This window comes from Oncorhynchus mykiss, chromosome 1, assembly GCF_057628025.1.
Source record: "Oncorhynchus mykiss isolate SJ-2025 chromosome 1, ASM5762802v1, whole genome shotgun sequence".
NCBI lineage: Eukaryota > Metazoa > Chordata > Actinopteri > Salmoniformes > Salmonidae > Oncorhynchus > Oncorhynchus mykiss.
Genome location: NC_143022.1, coordinates 55,527,526 through 55,551,482, shown reverse-complemented (window position 1 = coordinate 55,551,482; position 23,957 = coordinate 55,527,526). Strand labels below are relative to the sequence as shown.

Genomic DNA, 23,957 nt, shown 5'->3' with positions numbered 1-23,957 from the left:
TGGTCTGATGAAACCAAGATTGAACTCTTTGGCCTTAATGCCAAGTGTCACGTCTGGAAGAAACCTGGTACCATTCCTACGGTGAAGCATGTTGGTGGCAGTTTCATGCTGTGGAGATGTTTTTCAGCAGCAGGGACTGGGAGACTAGTCAGGATCGAGGGAAAGATGAAAGGAGGAAAGTACAGAGAGATCCTTGATGAAAACCTGCTCCAGAGTGCACGAGGACCTCAGACTCGGGCAAAGGTTCACCTTCCAACAGGACAACGACCCTAACACACAGCCAAGAGAACGCAGGAGTGTCTTCGGGACAAGTCTGAATGTCCTTGAGTGGCCCATCCAGATCCCGGATTTGAACCCGATCGAACATCTCTGGAGACACCTGAAAATAGCTCTGCAGCAACGCTCCCCGTCCTACCTGACATTGAGAGGATCTGCAGAAAAGAATGTGAGAAACTCCCAAAATACAAGTGTGCCAAATTTGTAGCGTCATACCCAAGAAGACTTGAGGCTGTAATCTCTGCCAAAGGTACTTCAACAAAGTACTGAGTAAAGGGTCTGAAAACGTATGTAAATGTGATATCAGTTTTTTTTATTTATACATTTGCAAACATTTATATAAAACCTGTTTTTGCTTTGTCATTATGGGGTATGGTGTATAGAGTTTTTTTGCGTGATTTAAAAAAAATCCACTTTAGAATAATACATTGTAGAAAAAGTCAAGGGGTCTGAATACTTTCTGAATGCACTCTGTGTTAATACGTATCATTGGCACTGACACATATGGATTATAATTTACTTTTCTAATCATTTACGGTACAAAATATACCTCCAGGTATCAAAATGACCACAACTACTGTATATTCAAAACAACAAAGTCAAAGGGAAACAATTGCAAAGCAGCAAACTGAGAACTCTGAAATAGAGGCTCATAACTCATATACATACAATAGCATTTGCTATGAAGCATAGGTAAAATAAGCTTAAACAATTGTGTTCAGGATAAAGCAACATTCATATGCACTATTGCAGTCATATAGGAATTAGGGACTGAAGTTTAGTAAGTTGAGCAGCATTATAATTTTTCGGAAGAGGTGAGTCACTAAGTTCTACCTTGCCTGTCAAGATGTAGGACCTTGAATGAGAACTAACTGTTGTCTACTATTAGATCTCCCACAACAAAAATGAAGATACATTTGTATCTGTAACATGGGCAAATATACAACTCAAGGAAATGCAGGATCAGTATTGCTTTTGGTGGGTTGTTTATTTTTAGCGATAGCATACTTATACTGGCAAATAAGAAAGAAGAAAAACCTCTATATGCATCCAGTGATTACTCAACCAAACATAAGTATGGAAAACAATTATTAATATAAACTGACCAGGAATAGGCTTTTACATATAGCTTAATTTGGCTATCAAATATACACTTTCTACAAATCTATTACAAATGGAGAAATATATCTCTCCCATTACTCTATACCACTTCTGACTATTTACATCAAATACAGAGTAGAACAGAAACATCATATTAAACATAAATGAACTATAACATTTCTCTTAGACTGTATGTAGCATGCGTTTTTTTACATTCGGAAGTAGTTATACTTTTACTGTGTCACAAAATTTCCCAGGTGTTATCAGAGAAGTTAAAACCATTAAAATGCTGCCTTGGATTTGAATGTGACAGTTCAATCTAGACATATTTTGAATTAGCAAAGAAAATGAACATAATTGACATAACAATCCAATTTCAAGAATGGTTTCTGCAATCAAACTGGTTTAGCTGCCACTTAGTCTACTCTGCCACCACCACACTCATCCTTATTGTCATGTTATGACCAGATATGGTAGAAAGTAAATGTACTATCTCTGGTATGACCACAAGAGCATTAAACTATGGAATGCTGACTGTCAACATTCTCATGCTGTGTACCTGGAACTAGAACAATCTGAACAATTCATTTGAATGACATCTCAGTCTCAACTACATGTGCAAACACCAAGCAAAGACACTAAAGCCGCTTGTCCTTCTCATAAAAACACCTGTAGGTTCCTTTTTATATACATTTTAACGAGAGTAGTAATACTGAATAATAATAGTATTTTGAGTAATAAAAGAGAGAGGATACAGGGAAAACTCAATTATGATTAGTGCGTACAGGTGTTTTGTAAATATTCACAAGTTCAAAGTTAAATACCCACTGAATAGCTGCTACTGTATGTTCAAATAAGTAGATAACATGATCAATACATTACAAATAGGTGATTTAACACTAATGTGTTACTGCACAAACCATTTCAGATTTCAAGGGGAACTGGTGAAGACATCAAAGACGTGTCAGAGACACCTCCAGATGTGACCCTACTTGGAATGTGAGTGGACTTGTTTATTAATCTGGCATCTGAATTTATTTTTTGGGGGGAGGTTGATTCCACTGTCATAGTATGACAGTGCAGTCATGCAGGCTTTACCGGCGACAGACCTGGGTTCAAATACTATTTGAATACTATTTGACGTCTTTCAAATACTCTGAGTGTTTTCTCTAGCCTGCCTGAAGTGCCAGATGGGTGTGGTTTGCAATTTTGGGACTTTTGTATTGGTGCATTCAACAAACAAGCTCAATCAAGCACGGATGAGGTATTTGAACTGATTTGAGATTTTTAACCCAAGTCTGTTTGACAGTGCCCTGGGCTAAATTAAATTCATTTTTTTAAAAGTGACTGTGACTGTGGACAAACATAGCTAGGACACTCCTATGTGGGTGAGGTGGTGGTTAAACATAGGCTTGAAACACCGGGCTAGGGTTGACAGGTGCTTTAGAAGAACTGAGCTTATCTCACATACTCTTCTCTCTTTAATGAGGAAACCATAACAAATAGGTATTTACAACTTCGACACAAAGATTGAACATCCTCATCCTCACTAAAGATAGAACGAGTGGAATGATTTTTATATTTTTAAGTAAATGTACATGTAGAGTGCCGTGAAAGTATTTGCCCCTCTGATTTTCTCTACTTTTGCCTATTTTTTTATACTGAATATTATCAGATCTTCAACCAAAACCTAATATTAGATAAAGGGAACCTGAGCTTACAAATAACAAACATATTTTAATGATTTAATTACAAAAGTTATGCAACACCCAGTTCCCCTGTGTGAAAAAATAACTGACCCCTTACACTCAATGACTGGTTGTGCCACTTTTAGCTACAATGACTACAACCAAACACTACCTGTAGTTGTTGATCAGTCTCTCACTTCACTGTGAAAGAATCTTGTCCCACACTTCCATGCAGATCTGCTTTAACTCAGTGACATTTGTAGAATGGCCTAACAACTACAGGAAACGTTTGGGTGGAGTAATTGCAGCTAAAGGTGGCACAACCAGTTATTGAGCGTAAGGGGGGCAACTACTTTTTCACCTATTGGGTGTTGCATAACATTGTTTATGAAATAAGTATGTAATTGGTGCGTTATTCGTTCACTCAGGTTATCTTTATCTAATGTTAGGTTTTGGTTGAAGATCTGATAACATTCAGTATCAAAAATATGCAAAAGTAGAGAATCAGAAAGGGGGCAAAAACTTTTTCACAACAGTGTATAATTGATGAGAACATAGTGTATGTGTTATAAATTAGTTATTGCCTTTAGGGGAAAGTATCTGCCACTCTAGACTAGACCTTCATGACTAATTTCACTTTAATTCAGAGAAATCCCTAGGGTTTTAGCTATTCACAAGACACAAGCTATTCAAAATACATCATTATTTCATGTATTTGACATATTCCTTTAAATCAGAGGTGTCAAACTCATTTCACGGAGTGCCGATTGTCTTTGTTATTTTTTAAAATATTGCCTAGACAACCAAGTGAGGGGAGTTGCTTACGAATTAGTACAAGGGCGAAAACCTGCAGACACTTGGTCCTCCGTGGAATGAGTTCGACAGGCGCTTTAAATAATTCAGTACACATAGATATAATTATATTTGAAGAACATTTCTGTTAGTACTTATTTACAATATCATGAGTTAAAGAGCTTTATTCAGCAATTGTGCAAGATGCAGAGGTTGCTATTGTTAAAGAGAACTAATCACAAAGGCAAATCAATAGAGGACTCAACATTGATAGTAGCATAATAAATTAATGTAGAAAGACAAGGTGAGTGTTGTATAAGAATAATACTGGACATTCAAACTCAGGAGGACTTAAGCAAATCAACAGAGAGACAGGAAAGGAATAGGATACGACAGGAGTAGACATAGATTTAGGCTCAACAGGTACTCTCCCATTGAAACTATGTATTCACACTCTCTTCTTAGCTTCACGAAGACACTCTCTTAATAAGTCTTGACATGTGTTCCCCAGAACAGGGGAGAAAATGAATCCATCTGTTTTCATCTGAAAAGCTGTGGCAGCACATCACTTTATCTACCAATTTCAGAACATTCCTTTCACAAATCCTGTGTTTTTCTGAATAGTTAAATATATTTTGCTGCTTCCAAGCTATGAATTAGAGGAATGGTGTCTGATCTGTTGTTGGCGCCCTGGTAGGGTCCCAGATAGACGTGATAGGAGGGTAGAATGGAAGGTAGCGGTCTATAAGCAGACATCACTGTCTTTGTCCGTATACAGTTGTTGTCTTTCTGCTCAACATCAGGTCAAGGCTCTCAACAAGCTAACCATGATCAGAAGCGCAGCTGTTGCTGAGGTGACTGTCAGAATAGGGTTCCATTCTATATCACTCCCCTGAGGAAGCAGAGACAAAGGTTAGGGGTGGATTTTAGAGACCTTTGCACACTTAGTAAGGCATACAATAAATACAAATATGAAATAAACATGCACACACAAACACATTTACGCCAAACGTGCACTGAAAACTGTCACCAAATATTTAAATCACAAATATGTACACATTCGGCATTAAATTATTTGCTGACGTAACAACAAAAATTATCTAAAATATAACAGCGATGTCATACATGAAAGCACTGTGTGAAACTACCTACCGTCCCATGTCTGTCACTCAAAAATACTTGGTATGTTTTATGCATTTACATCTTACGATAAATGGGACTTTCTAATTGCCACCCTCTAGCTAGCAATTTACTTTGTCTGGTACCATACTGTATGTGCTGTAGCCAACTTCTCTCTGCCTGACCTGACAATGAATGAAGAGACTTGGCTAAAGCACAAACTGACTGGCACGAGACTAGTAATTATCCACATTTATAAACTGGGTGGTTTGAGCCCTGAATGCTGATTTGCTGACACCCGTGGTATATCAGACTGTATACACACGGGTATGACAAAACATTTATTTTGACAGCTCTAATTATGTTGGTAACCAGTTTATAATAGCAATAACGCACCTCAGGGGTTTGTGGTATATGGCCAATATACCACGACTAAGGGCTGTATTCAGGCACTCCGCGTTGTGTCGTGAGTAAGGACAGCCCTTAGCCGTGGTATATTCTCCTTATTTCTTAAACATAGAGTATCAATGATATATCTCAACTCCTATGTCAACTCTGAACACCTGATCAAACCAAAACTACACAACAGCAGTAGTAACCAAAATAAACATTTCGGACAATCTTCGTGGTCCTCGAGATGGATTTGAATCAGCATCTGTCTTACTTTACTTTAAAGGGAAATAGAAACACTAGGTTCTAACTGTAACTGTAAATCGCCATGCTTTTGGGTTCATATTATTACATCAGTGACCGGGTAGAAACATTTTAGATTGCTGATTTATGATGGCCTGTAACGCTTGATTCTCAAGTGGTTTGCAGGTCATTTCTATTTTTCTAATGGTTGGGAACTCTTTTGGATCTTATTTTTCTCAGTAGACTACAGATATCTGCCTCTCCAGTGCATACTGTCCGTGCAACAATGTATCAATTCATCTCCTGTCAAACTTTTCCCCACCAGTTGATTTAGCCTATGCTGTATTTACATCCAGCAACCAAAAGCAAGGTTGCTTCTCTCCTCAAATAGGCTAATAGTAGCAAAACGTATTCAAAATAACTGCCCAAAAAGATGTAGCCTAGTTTTCCCCTATGACTCAACAAAGCTTAGAGGAATTGCTAAAAGGTCAGCGGAGAGGCAAGCGAAAGTGCGTTATTGCGCAGGAGACAAGTGAAGATGAATAGGCTAAAGATGAAGGCTACCTATTTAAAAGCTCATTCTTAACCATCATTCGTAGGCATAATATTATGCCTAACGGGACTACTGTAGTGGATTTACCACTTTGCAAGAGAGGACAATTCTGTCGGTTTCTAGAGTTTACGCACTCAAATTAAAATGTATTGTCAGCATTGACCACCACATGCTTAACTCCCATTGATAAACGATTAATCATTATGTAGGTGACCGGTTGCTGGAATTTCTATTTTCCTAATGGTTGTGAATTTGATCAGCATCACACTGTCGTAGCCTACTAGCCATAGGTCTATTCTTTCACCTTTAAACTCTCCCCATCAATATATTTTGTACATTGTGTCTTTCCATTATCCTGCACATGCAACATTTCAGAAATAACTGTACTTGTAAGGTGTTTTTAACTAAAAGAGTAGGCCATAGCTGCAGTAGCGAATTTCACTGTGCAAGAAACACATTTCAGATGTTGGGATGACAGGTGCTGTATGCAATGTGAACTTCGCAAGCCCTCAACTCACATAAAGCTTCCTTTACATTGCTGAACAGCACACTTGCACTTGACGTGCGTTTATGGATGAGAACATAAACTTGCCATTTTCAAAGAGTTTAGCTCAATGGGAAACAGCGGATGTCCTGCTTTTGCAATTTATTGCCTACATTTACAGCCAGGGCAGAGCCGGTGTTATGGGAGGGCCTTAGGGTTCCTGGCCCGCCCTAACGTACCTCCTTGCCTGTCCAAATAAAACAATCAAATATTGATAATTTATTTGACTGAGACAGGCGCTGTCAGAAAGACCCATCATTGTCAGATAAAGCATCTGAGCAAGCGAAACAGCGTCTCTCTATCTCAGGATGTGTAGCCCATGTATCTGATGCTGTCTGGACTAAAAGAGTATGGCATGACATCATTTTTTGACCAAACCACATCAGATACATGGGGCTACAAGACAGAAGGGTGCTGTTTCAGTCGATCGGATGCTATTTTGGACTAACTTGCGAAGGTAACCTATTACTACTAAGTTATTTGTTTTACAATCAGATGAATACACCATGACTGGTTGTGTTCATGCCACATTAACAGTCAGGCTAACACATTTGTATAGTCACATGTCGTTACTATAAAACCCACAGTAGAACTGCTAAAGCACTCATTTGGACTGCTCATGAATGTATTACTGTGCAATCTTTAAAGTCATGCCCCACTCTGTCCTTGCCATTGTTAGAACTGGTGTTATAGACCGTTTTAGGATGGCATGTCGTATATGGTTTTCCCCATTGCCCCGCCTTCTCTCGACATTAGGGCCTGATCCCCCTCCTTCTCTCGACATTAGGGCCTGATCCCCCTCCTTCTCTCGACATTAGGGCCTGATCCCCTCCTTCTCTCGACATTAGGGCCTGATCCCCTCCTTCTCTCGACATTAGGGCCTGATCCCCTCCTTCTCCCGATAGTCGATGATGCCAAACTCACTCTGATTGCCTGCCCAGTCATGTGAAATCCATAGACTAGGGCCTAATGAATGTTTTTCCATTGATTTATTTCCTTATATGAACTGTAACTCAGCAAAATCTTTGAAATTGTTGCATGTTGCATTTTATATTTTTGTTCAGTATAGTAAGAGATGAAATACATGAAGTAGGCTTAAAGTATGATGGGGAAAATGGAAGTGTAATCTATGTAATCACCAATTGTGAATGAAGAACAGGGCGGTCCATCATATTGTATTGAACTATTCTAATTATATAATCTCAAAATGTTATGTACTATATCAGTCTACTCTGGCCTACTTGGTGTACACAGTGAGAGCGTGCCTAATTTACAATGTCACGAAGACCAAGACGAATGGATGCACTCGTTAGCGTTTCTACAAAATCTTAATTAAAACGACTTCTGATGGAGGGGAGGAAATGAATCATGATGACTTCTCTGTTGAGTATTCTTCTGATTCTGAGCCTCAACCTGAATCTTCACCTCCGGAGCTTAAGCTAAAAAAAAAAGAAAGCTAGAACTGTCTGCACTGTGCAGGTGCCCACGCCACCACCAAATGAAACGGCGAGACAGGAGAGAGGATGGCAGGGTTTGGAATAGAACAATCCGGTGAAAATTCTACGGGCTATTATCACCACAAATGTCATCACTGAGGGAGCCGGCCCTACATCTCAAGCAAGACATAAAATCAGCAATGCACTCAACAGCTTTCGTTGTTTAGGCTATGTGACATGGACATGCTCCAACTGAAAGCTAACTTTTTGACAGCTGTCATATCAACACTTATATTCATAATGCCATTATTGCTTTTGTGATGATATTCTCCATTATCAAGCACACTTGGTGCTTTTAATGATGTTTAGGCTACTGATGTTTTTGTCATTTGACTATGCATCTTACTGACCGTACTTCTTGGTGGTTGGGGTATTTATTTGTATTTTGTAGTTATAAGAGAAGCTTATACCGGGATCCAACACCAATGCTTTCTGTTTCATAGTTGTAACAAAGGCAAGTCCTCAACTGGCAGCTTCATTAAATAGTACCCGCAAAACACCAGTCTCAACATCAACAGTGAAGAGGCGACTCCGGGATGCTGGCCTTCTAGGCAGATTTGCAAAGAAAAAGCCATATCTCAGACTGGCCAATTAAAAAATATATATATTAAAATGGGAAAAAGAACACAGACACTAGAAGGCCAGTCTCCCGGAGTCGCCTTTTCACTGTTAACGTTGATACTGGTGTTTTGCGGGTACTATTTATTTTGAATTGTGCTAACATAATTGCAAAATGGTTTTCTAATGATCAATTAACCTTTTAAAATGACTTGGATTAGCTAACACAACGTGGCATTGAAACACAGGAGTGATGGTTGTTGATAATGGGCCTCTGTACGGCTATGTAGAAATGACATTTTAAAAAATCTTCCGTTTCCAGCTACAATAGTCATTTTGTTACGGTGAGTGAATGAGGACCCAAAAGCGAACTAACTTAAACAGAGCTTCTTTAATAACCAAACTGTGGTAGGCTCAGATAGACCGGCAGATTCCGACAGGACAGGACAAGGTTACAGCAAACATGACGATAGTCTGGCTCAGGCATGAAACACAACAAACAAGAATCCGACAAGGACAGGAACAAAAACAGAGAGAGATATAGGGGACTAATCAGAGGGAAAAGGGGAACAGGTGGGAGAAGGGGTGACGAGGTAGTCAAGAGGAGACAAGGAACAGCTGGGGGAAAGCGGGGGAGAAAAGGTAACCTAATACGACCAGCAGAGGGAGACAGGGTGAAAGGAAAGGACAGAAAGACACAACATGACAATACATGACAGTACCCCCCCACTCACCGAGCGCCTCCTGGCGCACTCGAGGAGGAAACCTGGCGGCAACGGAGGAAATCCTCGATCAGCGCACGGTCCAGCACGTCCCGAGAGGGAACCCAACTCCTCTCCTCAGGACCGTACCCCTCCCAATCAACGAGGTACTGGTGACCACGGCCCCGAGGACGCATGTCCAAAATCCTGCGGACCCTGTAGATGGGTGCGCCCTCGACAAGGATGGGGGGGGGGGGGAAGAACGGGCTTAATACAGGAGACATGGAAGACCGGGTGGACGCGACGAAGGTATCGCGGAAGAAGAAGTCGAACTGCGACAGGATTAATGACCCGAGAAATACGGAACGGACCAATGAACCGCGGGGTCAACTTGCGAGAAGCCGTCTTAAGGGGAAGGTTCTGAGTGGAGAGCCAAACTCTCTGACCGCGACAATATCTAGGACTCTTAGTTCTACGCTTATTAGCAGCCCTCACAGTCTGCGTCCTATAACGGCAAAGTGCAGACCTGACCCTCTTCCAGGTGCGCTCGCAACGTTGGACAAAAGCCTGAGCGGAGGGGACGCTGGACTCGGCGAACTGAGATGAGAACAGCGGAGGCTGGTACCCGAGGCTACTCTGAAAAGGAGATAGCCCGGTCGCAGACGAAGGAAGCGAGTTGTGGGCGTATTCTGCCCAGGGGAGCTGTTCTGACCAAGACGCAGGGTTGCGAAAAGAAAGACTGCGTAAGATGCGACCAATAGTCTGATTGGCCCGTTCTGCTTGACCGTTAGACTGGGGGTGAAAGCCGGAAGAGAGACTGACGGAAGCCCCAATCAAACGGCAAAACTCCCTCCAAAATTGAGACGTGAATTGCGGACCTCTGTCCGAAACGACGTCTGACGGAAGGCCATGAATTCTGAAAACATTCTCGATGATGATTTGTGCCGTCTCTTTAGCAGAAGGAAGCTTAGCAAGGGGAATGAAATGAGCCGCCTTAGAGAACCTATCGACAACCGTAAGAATAACAGTCTTCCCCGCTGACGAAGGCAGTCCGATGACAAAATCTAAGGCGATGTGAGACCACGGTCGAGAGGGAATGGGAAGCGGCCTGAGACGGCCGGCAGGAGGGGAGTTACCGGACTTAGTCTGCGCGCAGACCGAACAAGCAGCCACGAAACGACGCGTGTCATGCTCCCGGGTGGGCCACCAAAAACGCTGGCGAATGGAAGCAAGCGTACCCCGAACGCCAGGGTGGCCGGCTAACTTGGCAGAGTGAGCCCACTGAAGAACGGCCAGACGAGTAGGAACGGGAACGAAAAGAAGGTTCCTAGGACAAGCGCGCGGCGACGGAGTGTGAGTGAGCGCTTGCTTTACCTGCCTCTCAATTCCCCAGACAGTCAACCCGACAACACGCCCCTCAGGGAGAATCCCCTCGGGGTCAGTGGAGGCTACTGAAGAACTGAAGAGACGAGATAAAGCATCAGGCTTGGTGTTCTTAGAGCCCGGACGATAAGAAATCACGAACTCGAAACGAGCGAAAAACAGCGCCCAACGCGCCTGACGCGCATTAAGTCGTTTGGCAGAACGGATGTACTCAAGGTTCCTATGGTCAGTCCAAACGACAAAAGGAACGGTCGCCCCCTCCAACCACTGTCGCCATTCGCCTAGGGCTAACCGGATGGCGAGCAGTTCGCGGTTTCCCACATCATAGTTACGTTCCGACGGCGACAGGCGATGAGAAAAATACGCGCATGGGTGGACCTTGTCGTCAGAGAGGGAGCGCTGAGAAAGAATGGCTCCCACGCCCACCTCTGACGCGTCAACCTCGACAACGAACTGTCTAGAGACGTCAGGTGTAACAAGGATAGGAGCGGATGTAAAACGATTCTTGAGGAGATCAAAAGCTCCCTGGGCGGAAACGGACCACTTAAAGCACGTCTTGACAGAAGTAAGGGCTGTGAGAGGAGCTGCCACCTGACCGAAATTACGGATGAAACGACGATAGAAGTTCGCGAAGCCGAGAAAGCGCTGCAGCTCGACGCGTGACTTAGGGGCGGGCCAATCAATGACAGCTTGGACCTTAGCGGGATCCATCTTAATGCCTTCAGCGGAAATAACAGAACCGAGAAATGTGACGGAGGAGGCATGAAAAGTGCACTTCTCAGCCTTCACAAAAAGACAATTCTCTAAAAGGCGCTGGAGGACACGTCGAACGTGCTGAAGATGAATCTGGAGTGACGGTGAAAAAATCAGGATATCGTCAAGGTAAACGAAAACAAAGATGTTCAGCATGTCTCTCAGGACATCATTGACTAATGCCTGAAAGACAGCTGGAGCGTTAGCGAGGCCGAACGGAGTGTTAAACGCCGTCTTCCACTCGTCCCCCTCCCTGATGCGCACGAGATGGTAAGCGTTACGAAGGTCCAACTTAGTGAAAAACCTGGCTCCCTGCAGGATCTCGAAGGCTGAAGACATAAGAGGAAGCGGATAACGATTCTTAACTGTTATGTCATTCAGCCCTCGATAATCTATGCAGGGGCGCAGAGACCCGTCCTTCTTCTTGACAAAAAAAACCCCCGCTCCGGCGGGAGAGGAGGAGGGGACTATGGTACCGGCGTCAAGAGCTACAGACAAATAATCCTCGAGAGCCTTACGTTCGGGAGCCGACAGAGAGTATAGTCTACCCCGGGGGGGAGTGGTTCCCGGAAGGAGATCAATACTACAATCATACGACCGGTGTGGAGGAAGAGAGGTGGCCCTGGACCGACTGAACACCGTGCGCAGATCGTGATATTCCTCCGGCACCCCTGTCAAATCACCAGGCTCCTCCTGTGAAGAAGAGACAGAGGAAACAGGAGGGATAGCAGACATTAAACATTTCACATGACAAGAGACGTTCCAGGAGAGGATAGAATTACTAGACCAATTAATGGAAGGATTATGACAAACTAGCCAGGGATGGCCCAAAACAACAGGTGTAAAAGGTGAACGAAAAATCAAAAAAGAAATGGTTTCGCTATGATTACCAGAAACAGTGAGGGTTAAAGGTAGCGTCTCACGCTGAATCCTGGGGAGAGGACTACCATCCAGGGCGAACAAGGCCGTGGACTCCCTTAACTGTCTGAGAGGAATGTCATGTTCCCGAGCCCAGGTCTCGTCCATAAAACAGCCCTCCGCCCCAGAGTCTATTAAGGCACTGCAGGAAGCTGACGAACCGGTCCAGCGTAGATGGACCGACAAGGTAGTGCAGGATCTTGAAGGAGAGACAGGAGTAGTAGCGCTCACCAGTAGCCCTCCGCTTACTGATGAGCTCTGGCTTTTACTGGACATGAAGTGACAAAATGACCAGCAGAACCGCAATAGAGACAGAGGCGGTTGGTGATTCTCCGTTCCCTCTCCTTAGTCGAGATGCGGATACCTCCCAGCTGCATAGGCTCAGCTCCCGAGCCGGCAGAGGAAGATGGTAGTGATGCGGAGAGGGGGGCAACGGAGAACGCGAGCTCCTTTCCACGAGCTCGGTGACGAAGATCAACCCGTCGCTCAATGCGAATAGCGAGTTCAATCAGGGAATCCACGCTGGAAGGGACCTCCCGGGAGAGAATCTCATCCTTTACCTCTGCGCGGAGACCCTCCAGAAAACGAGCGAGCAAAGCCGGCTCGTTCCAGCCACTGGAGGCAGCAAGAGTGCGAAACTCAATAGAGTAGTCTGTTATGGATCGATTACCTTGACATAGGGAAGACAGGGCCCTGGAAGCCTCCTCCCCAAAAACAGATCGATCAAAAACCCGTATCATCTCCTCCTTAAAGTCCTGATACTGGTTAGTACACTCAGCCCTTGCCTCCCAGATTGCCGTGCCCCACTCACGAGCCCGTCCAATAAGGAGAGATATGACGTAGGCGACACGAGCAGTGCTCCTGGAGTAAGTGTTGGGCTGGAGAGAAAACACAATATCACACTGGGTGAGGAACGAGCGGCATTCAGTGGGCTCCCCAGAGTAACACGGCGGGTTATTGATTCTGGGCTCCGGAGATTCGAAAGCCCTGGAAGTGGCCGGTGGATCGAGGCGGAGATGGTGAACCTGTTCTGTGAGGTTGGAGACTTGGGTGGCCAGGGTCTCAACGGCATGTCGAGCAGCAGACAATTCCTGCTCGTGTCTGCCTAGCATCGCTCCCTGGATCTCGACGGCTGAGTGGAGAGGATCCGAAGTCGCTGGGTCCATTCTTGGTCGGATTCTTCTGTTACGGTGAGTGAATGAGGACCCAAAAGCGAACTAACTTAAACAGAGCTTCTTTAATAACCAAACTGTGGTAGGCTCAGATAGACCGGCAGATTCCGACAGGACAGGACAAGGTTACAGCAAACATGACGATAGTCTGGCTCAGGCATGAAACACAACAAACAAGAATCCGACAAGGACAGGAACAAAAACAGAGAGAGATATAGGGGACTAATCAGAGGGAAAAGGGGAACAGGTGGGAGAAGGGGTGACGAGGTAGTCAAGAGGAGACAAGGAACAGCTGGGGGAAAGCGGGGGAGAAAAGGTAACCTAATACGACCAGCAGAGGGAGACAGGGTGAAAGGAAAGGACAGAAAGACACAACATGACAATACATGACAGTACCCCCCCACTCACCGAGCGCCTCCTGGCGCACTCGAGGAGGAAACCTGGCGGCAACGGAGGAAATCCTCGATCAGCGCACGGTCCAGCACGTCCCGAGAGGGAACCCAACTCCTCTCCTCAGGACCGTACCCCTCCCAATCAACGAGGTACTGGTGACCACGGCCCCGAGGACGCATGTCCAAAATCCTGCGGACCCTGTAGATGGGTGCGCCCTCGACAAGGATGGGGGGGGGGGGGAAGAACGGGCTTAATACAGGAGACATGGAAGACCGGGTGGACGCGACGAAGGTATCGCGGAAGAAGAAGTCGAACTGCGACAGGATTAATGACCCGAGAAATACGGAACGGACCAATGAACCGCGGGGTCAACTTGCGAGAAGCCGTCTTAAGGGGAAGGTTCTGAGTGGAGAGCCAAACTCTCTGACCGCGACAATATCTAGGACTCTTAGTTCTACGCTTATTAGCAGCCCTCACAGTCTGCGTCCTATAACGGCAAAGTGCAGACCTGACCCTCTTCCAGGTGCGCTCGCAACGTTGGACAAAAGCCTGAGCGGAGGGGACGCTGGACTCGGCGAACTGAGATGAGAACAGCGGAGGCTGGTACCCGAGGCTACTCTGAAAAGGAGATAGCCCGGTCGCAGACGAAGGAAGCGAGTTGTGGGCGTATTCTGCCCAGGGGAGCTGTTCTGACCAAGACGCAGGGTTGCGAAAAGAAAGACTGCGTAAGATGCGACCAATAGTCTGATTGGCCCGTTCTGCTTGACCGTTAGACTGGGGGTGAAAGCCGGAAGAGAGACTGACGGAAGCCCCAATCAAACGGCAAAACTCCCTCCAAAATTGAGACGTGAATTGCGGACCTCTGTCCGAAACGACGTCTGACGGAAGGCCATGAATTCTGAAAACATTCTCGATGATGATTTGTGCCGTCTCTTTAGCAGAAGGAAGCTTAGCAAGGGGAATGAAATGAGCCGCCTTAGAGAACCTATCGACAACCGTAAGAATAACAGTCTTCCCCGCTGACGAAGGCAGTCCGATGACAAAATCTAAGGCGATGTGAGACCACGGTCGAGAGGGAATGGGAAGCGGCCTGAGACGGCCGGCAGGAGGGGAGTTACCGGACTTAGTCTGCGCGCAGACCGAACAAGCAGCCACGAAACGACGCGTGTCATGCTCCCGGGTGGGCCACCAAAAACGCTGGCGAATGGAAGCAAGCGTACCCCGAACGCCAGGGTGGCCGGCTAACTTGGCAGAGTGAGCCCACTGAAGAACGGCCAGACGAGTAGGAACGGGAACGAAAAGAAGGTTCCTAGGACAAGCGCGCGGCGACGGAGTGTGAGTGAGCGCTTGCTTTACCTGCCTCTCAATTCCCCAGACAGTCAACCCGACAACACGCCCCTCAGGGAGAATCCCCTCGGGGTCAGTGGAGGCTACTGAAGAACTGAAGAGACGAGATAAAGCATCAGGCTTGGTGTTCTTAGAGCCCGGACGATAAGAAATCACGAACTCGAAACGAGCGAAAAACAGCGCCCAACGCGCCTGACGCGCATTAAGTCGTTTGGCAGAACGGATGTACTCAAGGTTCCTATGGTCAGTCCAAACGACAAAAGGAACGGTCGCCCCCTCCAACCACTGTCGCCATTCGCCTAGGGCTAACCGGATGGCGAGCAGTTCGCGGTTTCCCACATCATAGTTACGTTCCGACGGCGACAGGCGATGAGAAAAATACGCGCATGGGTGGACCTTGTCGTCAGAGAGGGAGCGCTGAGAAAGAATGGCTCCCACGCCCACCTCTGACGCGTCAACCTCGACAACGAACTGTCTAGAGACGTCAGGTGTAACAAGGATAGGAGCGGATGTAAAACGATTCTTGAGGAGATCAAAAGCTCCCTGGGCGGAAACGGACCACTTAAAGCACGTCTTGACAGAAGTAAGGGCTGTGAGAGGAGCTGCCACCTGACCGAAATTACGGATGAAACGACGATAGAAGTTCGCGAAGCCGAGAAAGCGCTGCAGCTCGACGCGTGACTTAGGGGCGGGCCAATCAATGACAGCTTGGACCTTAGCGGGATCCATCTTAATGCCTTCAGCGGAAATAACAGAACCGAGAAATGTGACGGAGGAGGCATGAAAAGTGCACTTCTCAGCCTTCACAAAAAGACAATTCTCTAAAAGGCGCTGGAGGACACGTCGAACGTGCTGAAGATGAATCTGGAGTGACGGTGAAAAAATCAGGATATCGTCAAGGTAAACGAAAACAAAGATGTTCAGCATGTCTCTCAGGACATCATTGACTAATGCCTGAAAGACAGCTGGAGCGTTAGCGAGGCCGAACGGAGTGTTAAACGCCGTCTTCCACTCGTCCCCCTCCCTGATGCGCACGAGATGGTAAGCGTTACGAAGGTCCAACTTAGTGAAAAACCTGGCTCCCTGCAGGATCTCGAAGGCTGAAGACATAAGAGGAAGCGGATAACGATTCTTAACTGTTATGTCATTCAGCCCTCGATAATCTATGCAGGGGCGCAGAGACCCGTCCTTCTTCTTGACAAAAAAAACCCCCGCTCCGGCGGGAGAGGAGGAGGGGACTATGGTACCGGCGTCAAGAGCTACAGACAAATAATCCTCGAGAGCCTTACGTTCGGGAGCCGACAGAGAGTATAGTCTACCCCGGGGGGGAGTGGTTCCCGGAAGGAGATCAATACTACAATCATACGACCGGTGTGGAGGAAGAGAGGTGGCCCTGGACCGACTGAACACCGTGCGCAGATCGTGATATTCCTCCGGCACCCCTGTCAAATCACCAGGCTCCTCCTGTGAAGAAGAGACAGAGGAAACAGGAGGGATAGCAGACATTAAACATTTCACATGACAAGAGACGTTCCAGGAGAGGATAGAATTACTAGACCAATTAATGGAAGGATTATGACAAACTAGCCAGGGATGGCCCAAAACAACAGGTGTAAAAGGTGAACGAAAAATCAAAAAAGAAATGGTTTCGCTATGATTACCAGAAACAGTGAGGGTTAAAGGTAGCGTCTCACGCTGAATCCTGGGGAGAGGACTACCATCCAGGGCGAACAAGGCCGTGGACTCCCTTAACTGTCTGAGAGGAATGTCATGTTCCCGAGCCCAGGTCTCGTCCATAAAACAGCCCTCCGCCCCAGAGTCTATTAAGGCACTGCAGGAAGCTGACGAACCGGTCCAGCGTAGATGGACCGACAAGGTAGTGCAGGATCTTGAAGGAGAGACAGGAGTAGTAGCGCTCACCAGTAGCCCTCCGCTTACTGATGAGCTCTGGCTTTTACTGGACATGAAGTGACAAAATGACCAGCAGAACCGCAATAGAGACAGAGGCGGTTGGTGATTCTCCGTTCCCTCTCCTTAGTCGAGATGCGGATACCTCCCAGCTGCATAGGCTCAGCTCCCGAGCCGGCAGAGGAAGATGGTAGTGATGCGGAGAGGGGGGCAACGGAGAACGCGAGCTCCTTTCCACGAGCTCGGTGACGAAGATCAACCCGTCGCTCAATGCGAATAGCGAGTTCAATCAGGGAATCCACGCTGGAAGGGACCTCCCGGGAGAGAATCTCATCCTTTACCTCTGCGCGGAGACCCTCCAGAAAACGAGCGAGCAAAGCCGGCTCGTTCCAGCCACTGGAGGCAGCAAGAGTGCGAAACTCAATAGAGTAGTCTGTTATGGATCGATTACCTTGACATAGGGAAGACAGGGCCCTGGAAGCCTCCTCCCCAAAAACAGATCGATCAAAAACCCGTATCATCTCCTCCTTAAAGTCCTGATACTGGTTAGTACACTCAGCCCTTGCCTCCCAGATTGCCGTGCCCCACTCACGAGCCCGTCCAATAAGGAGAGATATGACGTAGGCGACACGAGCAGTGCTCCTGGAGTAAGTGTTGGGCTGGAGAGAAAACACAATATCACACTGGGTGAGGAACGAGCGGCATTCAGTGGGCTCCCCAGAGTAACACGGCGGGTTATTGATTCTGGGCTCCGGAGATTCGAAAGCCCTGGAAGTGGCCGGTGGATCGAGGCGGAGATGGTGAACCTGTTCTGTGAGGTTGGAGACTTGGGTGGCCAGGGTCTCAACGGCATGTCGAGCAGCAGACAATTCCTGCTCGTGTCTGCCTAGCATCGCTCCCTGGATCTCGACGGCTGAGTGGAGAGGATCCGAAGTCGCTGGGTCCATTCTTGGTCGGATTCTTCTGTTACGGTGAGTGAATGAGGACCCAAAAGCGAACTAACTTAAACAGAGCTTCTTTAATAACCAAACTGTGGTAGGCTCAGATAGACCGGCAGATTCCGACAGGACAGGACAAGGTTACAGCAAACATGACGATAGTCTGGCTCAGGCATGAAACACAACAAACAAGAATCCGACAAGGACAGGAACAAAAACAGAGAGAGATATAGGGGACTAATCAGAGGGAAAAGGGGAACAGGTGGGAGAAGGGGTGACGAGGTAGTCAAGAGGAGACAAGGAACAGCTGGGGGAAAGCGGGGGAGAAAAGGTAACCTAATACGACCAGCAGAGGGAGACAGGGTGAAAGGAAAGGACAGAAAGACACAACATGACAATACATGACACATTTACAACATGAACCATGTCTATACTGTATTTCTGATCAATTTGATGTTATTTTAACCCGCCTTTTATTTGCTTTTCTTTAAAAAACAAGGACATTTCTAAGTGACCCCAAACTTTTGAACAGTAGTATATGTCTACATAGCCTAGGCCTACTGTAGCTAATATTGAATATCGTTTACTTTGACGTTTAACAGGGCTTAGCTATATTGCACAATGAGTATCAAGGTTTCAATGCAAATGCATCTTGTATTTCACAGTAATTTTGCTTAAAGGAATAATCCACCCCAAACCACTAATTCCTATTATTTACAGTGTTCAATAACTAATATGTGAGAACAACATTTTTGGCAAACAAATGTTTCTGTAATTATAATAAGATTGGGAGAAACATGTGGCGGCAGGTAGCCTAGTGGTTAGAGCGTTGGGCCAGTAACCGAAAGGTTGCTAGATCGAATCCCTGAGCTGATAAGGTAAAAATCTGTCGTTTTGCCCCTGAACAAGGCATTTAACCCACTGTTCCTAGGCCGTCATTGTAAATAAGAATTTGAAAAACCGGCTTGCCTAGTTAGATAAAGGTTACATTTAAAAAATGAAAATCTTTGTGGAAATCTGTTGCAGATAAATTGACTTCAAAACCCGCAGTGCTCTCTCTCTGGTCAAGCTTGCTAGCTAGCTAACAAACAAAGTTACACACAATTATCATGATGATGTAACACGTTTCATTTCTAGGGTGGTAACCCTTTAATATTTGGATGTGAGAGCTCTCACTCCCCTTACTGTACAATAATAAGTCAATGTTCCAAATGTCTGGACCCAGTCAATGAAGTTGCAGCTTGCGTCATTACCATGGCAATGTTAATGGCAGGGCCTAGTCCCAAATTAGCATTGGCTCCGAAAAAAAGTATTCAAAGTTATTCAAAGTAGCAGTTTCTGTATGACAAACACCCAGGGCATGTATTTAGGGTTTGTTTAGATTGTTTTATATGGCCTAGCTTGTAAAATGCCTCCATTCCCCTGCAAGTTACTTTACTTTAAGATAGGGCCTTAATTTGACGTACAGCAACTATCTATATGGACATAACAAAGTGCAGAGGATCGACAGACAGAGAAGTATTCTTCCTCCTACCTTGCTTTCTGGAACGCCAGCTCGGACAACCAGCACCAAACCACTCCCAATATTACAATCATTCCTATGAAGGGGATGGAGAGAACAGGGGACTCAGACGAATGGAGGTTGCTCTGGATTAGGGGAAGAAAAGGAGGGAGGGGGTGGATGAAGATGGAGGGGCAATGGAGAGAACAAAATAATAAATGAGTGGAGGGCAAAAACGTTTACATACGGACACCACAAATCACCCAAATGAATCCAAAATGAAACATGATATGGCCTTGCTATGAAGGGATAGGGGAGTTATGGTATGGACTGATACAAATAGGGTAGGGATGGAAATCTAGATAGATAGATTCCGTCAATTCGACTGATCGACAGTACATAAGAATTTATTATGCCAAAGTAAGCCACCATATTTTTTCAAAGGTTTTAAGAAAAAAATGATGGAATATATTAGTACAATGCATGTGATTATTTATGTGCATACGTGACTGAAATTGTCTGTGGTGACAAAACAAACAACAATGAAAAATAGTGACACAAAACAAGATGTTGAAACACATGGTGAAAATCTCCTAACTCTTTCCTTATTCATTGGGGCTCTCGAGTGGTGCAGCGGTCTAAAGCACTTCATCTCAGTGCAAGAGGTGTCACTACAATCCCTGGTTCAAATCAAGGCTGAGTCACATCTGGCTGTGATTGGGAGTGCACAATTGGCACAGCATCATTTGGCTGGGCTAGGCTGTCATTGTAAATAAAAATGTGTTCTTAGCTGACTTGCCTAGTTCAATAAAGGTAAAACAATAACAATAATTTCCCAAGTCCACGGTAAAACACATAAAGCGTGTGGACATATAATACAACGCACAGGGACAGTATTTGTAGACTGGGACAGGCAGACAGTTTGACACAAGGGACAGTGCTGCCATAGGGAGGGCATGACAGACAAAGTGGAGGGCAATTTGCATTGCCACATACAGACAGAGATCATAGCATGTTCTCTGATATGATCTGACAGTCATTGCCAGCTTATATCAAAGCATATTATAATATACAGTCATGTATATACATACATATATGTATGTATATTGATATACAGTGCCTTCAGAAAGTATTCACACCCTTTGACCTTTTCCACATTTTGTTGTGCTACAGCCTGAATTTAAATTGTAGTAAATTGATACTTTTTTTGTCAATGGCCTACACACAATACCCCGTAATGTTGAATTATGTTTTAGACATTTTTACAAATTGATTAAAAATTAAAAGCTGAAATGTTTTGAGTCAATAAGTATTCAACCTCTTTGTTATGGTAGCCGAAATAAGTAAGAATTGGCTTGACAAGTCACATAATAAAGTTGCATGGACTCACTCTGTGTGCAATGATAACATGATTTTGGATTACTACCTCATCTCTGTACCCCACACATACAATTATTGGTAAGGTATTTTCTGTCATCTGAATTAGTTGTTTTACGGGATTTTAACATAGATTCGTTTACCCTGGCCTCAGATCATTTCAAGAATATTTGTCTTGACTTGACTCAACTTATTTCAGAAGACACATGGATTCATGTAAAAGAAGAAAAACGCAAAATCCTCTCTGATTGACCTAATTCTGAAAACTTGCCCCTATAAGTACTATTCCGGTGGTGTCTTTGCAAATTAGCTCAGTGATCACTGTCATGTTGCATGTATTAGAAATGCCAAACAGACCTGATCCTCGTAAAATTATAATTTTTACATTTGTTTTTCTCCCCAAGGGTTTCTTCATGATATATGTATCTTGGGGTTCCTGAGTGGTGCAGCGGTCTAAAGCACTGCATCTCAGTGCAGGAGGTGTCATTACAGTCCCTGGTTCAAATCCAGGCTGTATCACATCTGGCCGTGATTGGGAGTCCCATAGGGCGGCGCACAATTGGCCCAGCATCGTCCAGGTTTGGCAGTCATTGTAAATAAGAATTTGTTCTTGCCTTGCCTTGCCTAGTTCAATAAATGTATTACTCAGAGATTTCCCCAATTGTCATTTTTTTATCTCTATGGCAGATAAACAGGCCATCTTCAAACACCTTCAAAAAATATAACAAACGCTTGGTACTTTATAGAACTTTCAAATCTCTTTATGATGACAAATCAGTCCTGCCTGGCCTGGGCCAACTGACTCGGTTGCTGATTGGAGGCTTTCAGGCAACTGCAAATAACCACTTTTAAGAAAGCGAAATCAAGCTACTTTCTGAGTTCTTGCTCAGACTCTGGTAATGTGTCTACATTTGGGGAAATAGTTAATGCACTGACGCGTGGAAATTCCTCTCGGTCTATGCCTAAGCAAGTTGTGTCAGAGTCTGGATCATTACTGATGTTGGGCCACCACGAGCCGCCAGAACAGCTCAATGCGCCTTGGCATAGATTCTACAACTTCATGTGTAGAAGCACCTACTTTCAATATACTTTGTATTCATCATTTACTCAAGTGTTTCCTTTATTTTGGCAGTTAATTGTAGAATGGACAGAGAGGTATCGCTCGAGTTGCCACAAAATGGAATATAACGTTGTGGATATGATGTGTACAATATGTAAAGACCTGCATCACTATACTGAGAGCTTTTCGGTTTCTAAAATGACTAATTTGGGTTTTCTTTAGAACCCTCTATACTACACAACAAGGTTGAGGAAATTATTGTTGGTTGGGGGTAAGTTTCTCAAAAACAAGTGAAATCACAAAACAAGTGTCTGGACCCTTCTATAACATGCCATTTCCATCCAAATTTTAGATTTGGTTGTAAAAATGCTAAATACTTCCTTACCCTATAGACGTAGGTACCAGACCCGGTCTCAGGGATGGTTAACTCTCGAAATCACTTCAATATCCACTAAATTAGGTAATATTTCAACAGTATCTATACACATAACATGTGAAATAAACAGACACAGAATATGTGTGATGTGTGTGCTGTATTTCTTGTTTTCATTTGCGTAAACACAACAGTCAAAAATCTCAAGCAGGGAAATGTTGAAGTCAGAAAACAGTCAAACAATTAGAACAAACCCAAAAAGCCTGAATGATATGCAATATACCGTTATTAACTCCTATCACTAGGGTGACACCTGACCTCTAACCCCAGTGTGACCTCTCACCTGCCACCCTCCAGCCAACCTCTCGAGCTCTGCCTTGCAGTGCAGTAGCTCCTCCTCCAATTCAGCCCTCTCCCTCTGGCTGCAGTCATACAGTTCCTGCAGTTCCCGCAGCTCCGTCTTCAACCCATCACACTGAGGGAGACAGAGTAGAACATAAAGGATCAATCAATCACATGTATTAACAAAGCCCTTTTTACATCCACAGCTGTCACAAAGATCTTTACAGTAATCCAGCTTAGACCTCAAAGAGCAAGCAGAAGCACAGTGGCAAGAAAACACTCCCTAGAAAGAACAGTTGTTGAACACTTCAGAACAGAGATTCATCCCGACACATTACAGACCAGGTCTGTAAATTGTGTCATAGTCCATTGCTGCAGTGCCTAATAATTTGTTAGTGATTGTGCAGCTGCTGCTCTGTTGTTTTTCTTTGCCACTGATATGTGTGACTTTATCATTTTCTTCAGCGCATTTTCTTCTGAATCTGGCTGATTAAAACTGCTCCAATAGTCAGTGAGCATCCACTACTATAGTTACTATGGTACCGCCTGGTGCCTAATATACAGTGCCTTGCGAAAGTATTCGGCCCCCTTGAACTTTGCGACCTTTTGCCACATTTCAGGCTTCAAACATGAAGATATAAAACTGTATTTTTTTGTGAAGAATCAACAACAAGTGGGACACAATCATGAAGTGGAACGACATTTATTGGATATTTCAAACTTTTTTAACAAATCAAAAACCGAAAAATTGGGGGTGCAAAATTATTCAGCCCCCTTAAGTTAATACTTTGTAGCGCCACCTTTTGCTGTGATTACAGCTGTAAGTCACTTGGGGTATGTCTCTATCAGTTTTGCACATCGAGAGACTGATTTTTTTTCCCATTCCTCCTTGCAAAACAGCTCGAGCTCAGTGAGGTTGGATGGAGAGCATTTGTGAACAGCAGTTTTCAGTTCTTTCCACAGATTCTCGATTGGATTCAGGTCTGGACTTTGACTTGGCCATTCTAACACCTGGATATGTTTATTTTTGA

At 44.8% G+C, this 23,957-nt stretch overlaps 1 protein-coding gene across 10 annotated transcripts in view; it reads right to left on the bottom strand.

Annotated features, from left to right (window-relative positions):
* Nucleotides 1-1,245: 1,245 nt before the first annotated feature.
* Nucleotides 1,246-23,957, bottom strand: part of LOC110525170 (uncharacterized) — a 65,896-nt gene continuing 43,184 nt past the window's right edge. For 4 of the 10 annotated variants that reach the window (XR_005052111.2, XR_016495998.1, XR_016495999.1 and 1 more), the window contains 3 exons: nucleotides 22,928-23,059; nucleotides 19,808-19,871; nucleotides 1,246-4,749 (listed from right to left, as the gene is read on the bottom strand). Coding sequence is in view for 6 of the 10 variants with exons in the window: in XM_021605122.3 (XP_021460797.1) it covers nucleotides 4,737-4,749; nucleotides 19,808-19,920; nucleotides 22,928-23,059 (258 nt within the window). In the remaining 4 variants the exon portion in view is untranslated. Of the gene's footprint in view, nucleotides 4,750-19,807; nucleotides 19,921-22,927; nucleotides 23,060-23,957 lie in introns of all 10 variants that reach the window. The other 6 variants (XM_021605122.3, XM_036980134.2, XM_036980145.2 and 3 more) reach the window with 2 other exon arrangements.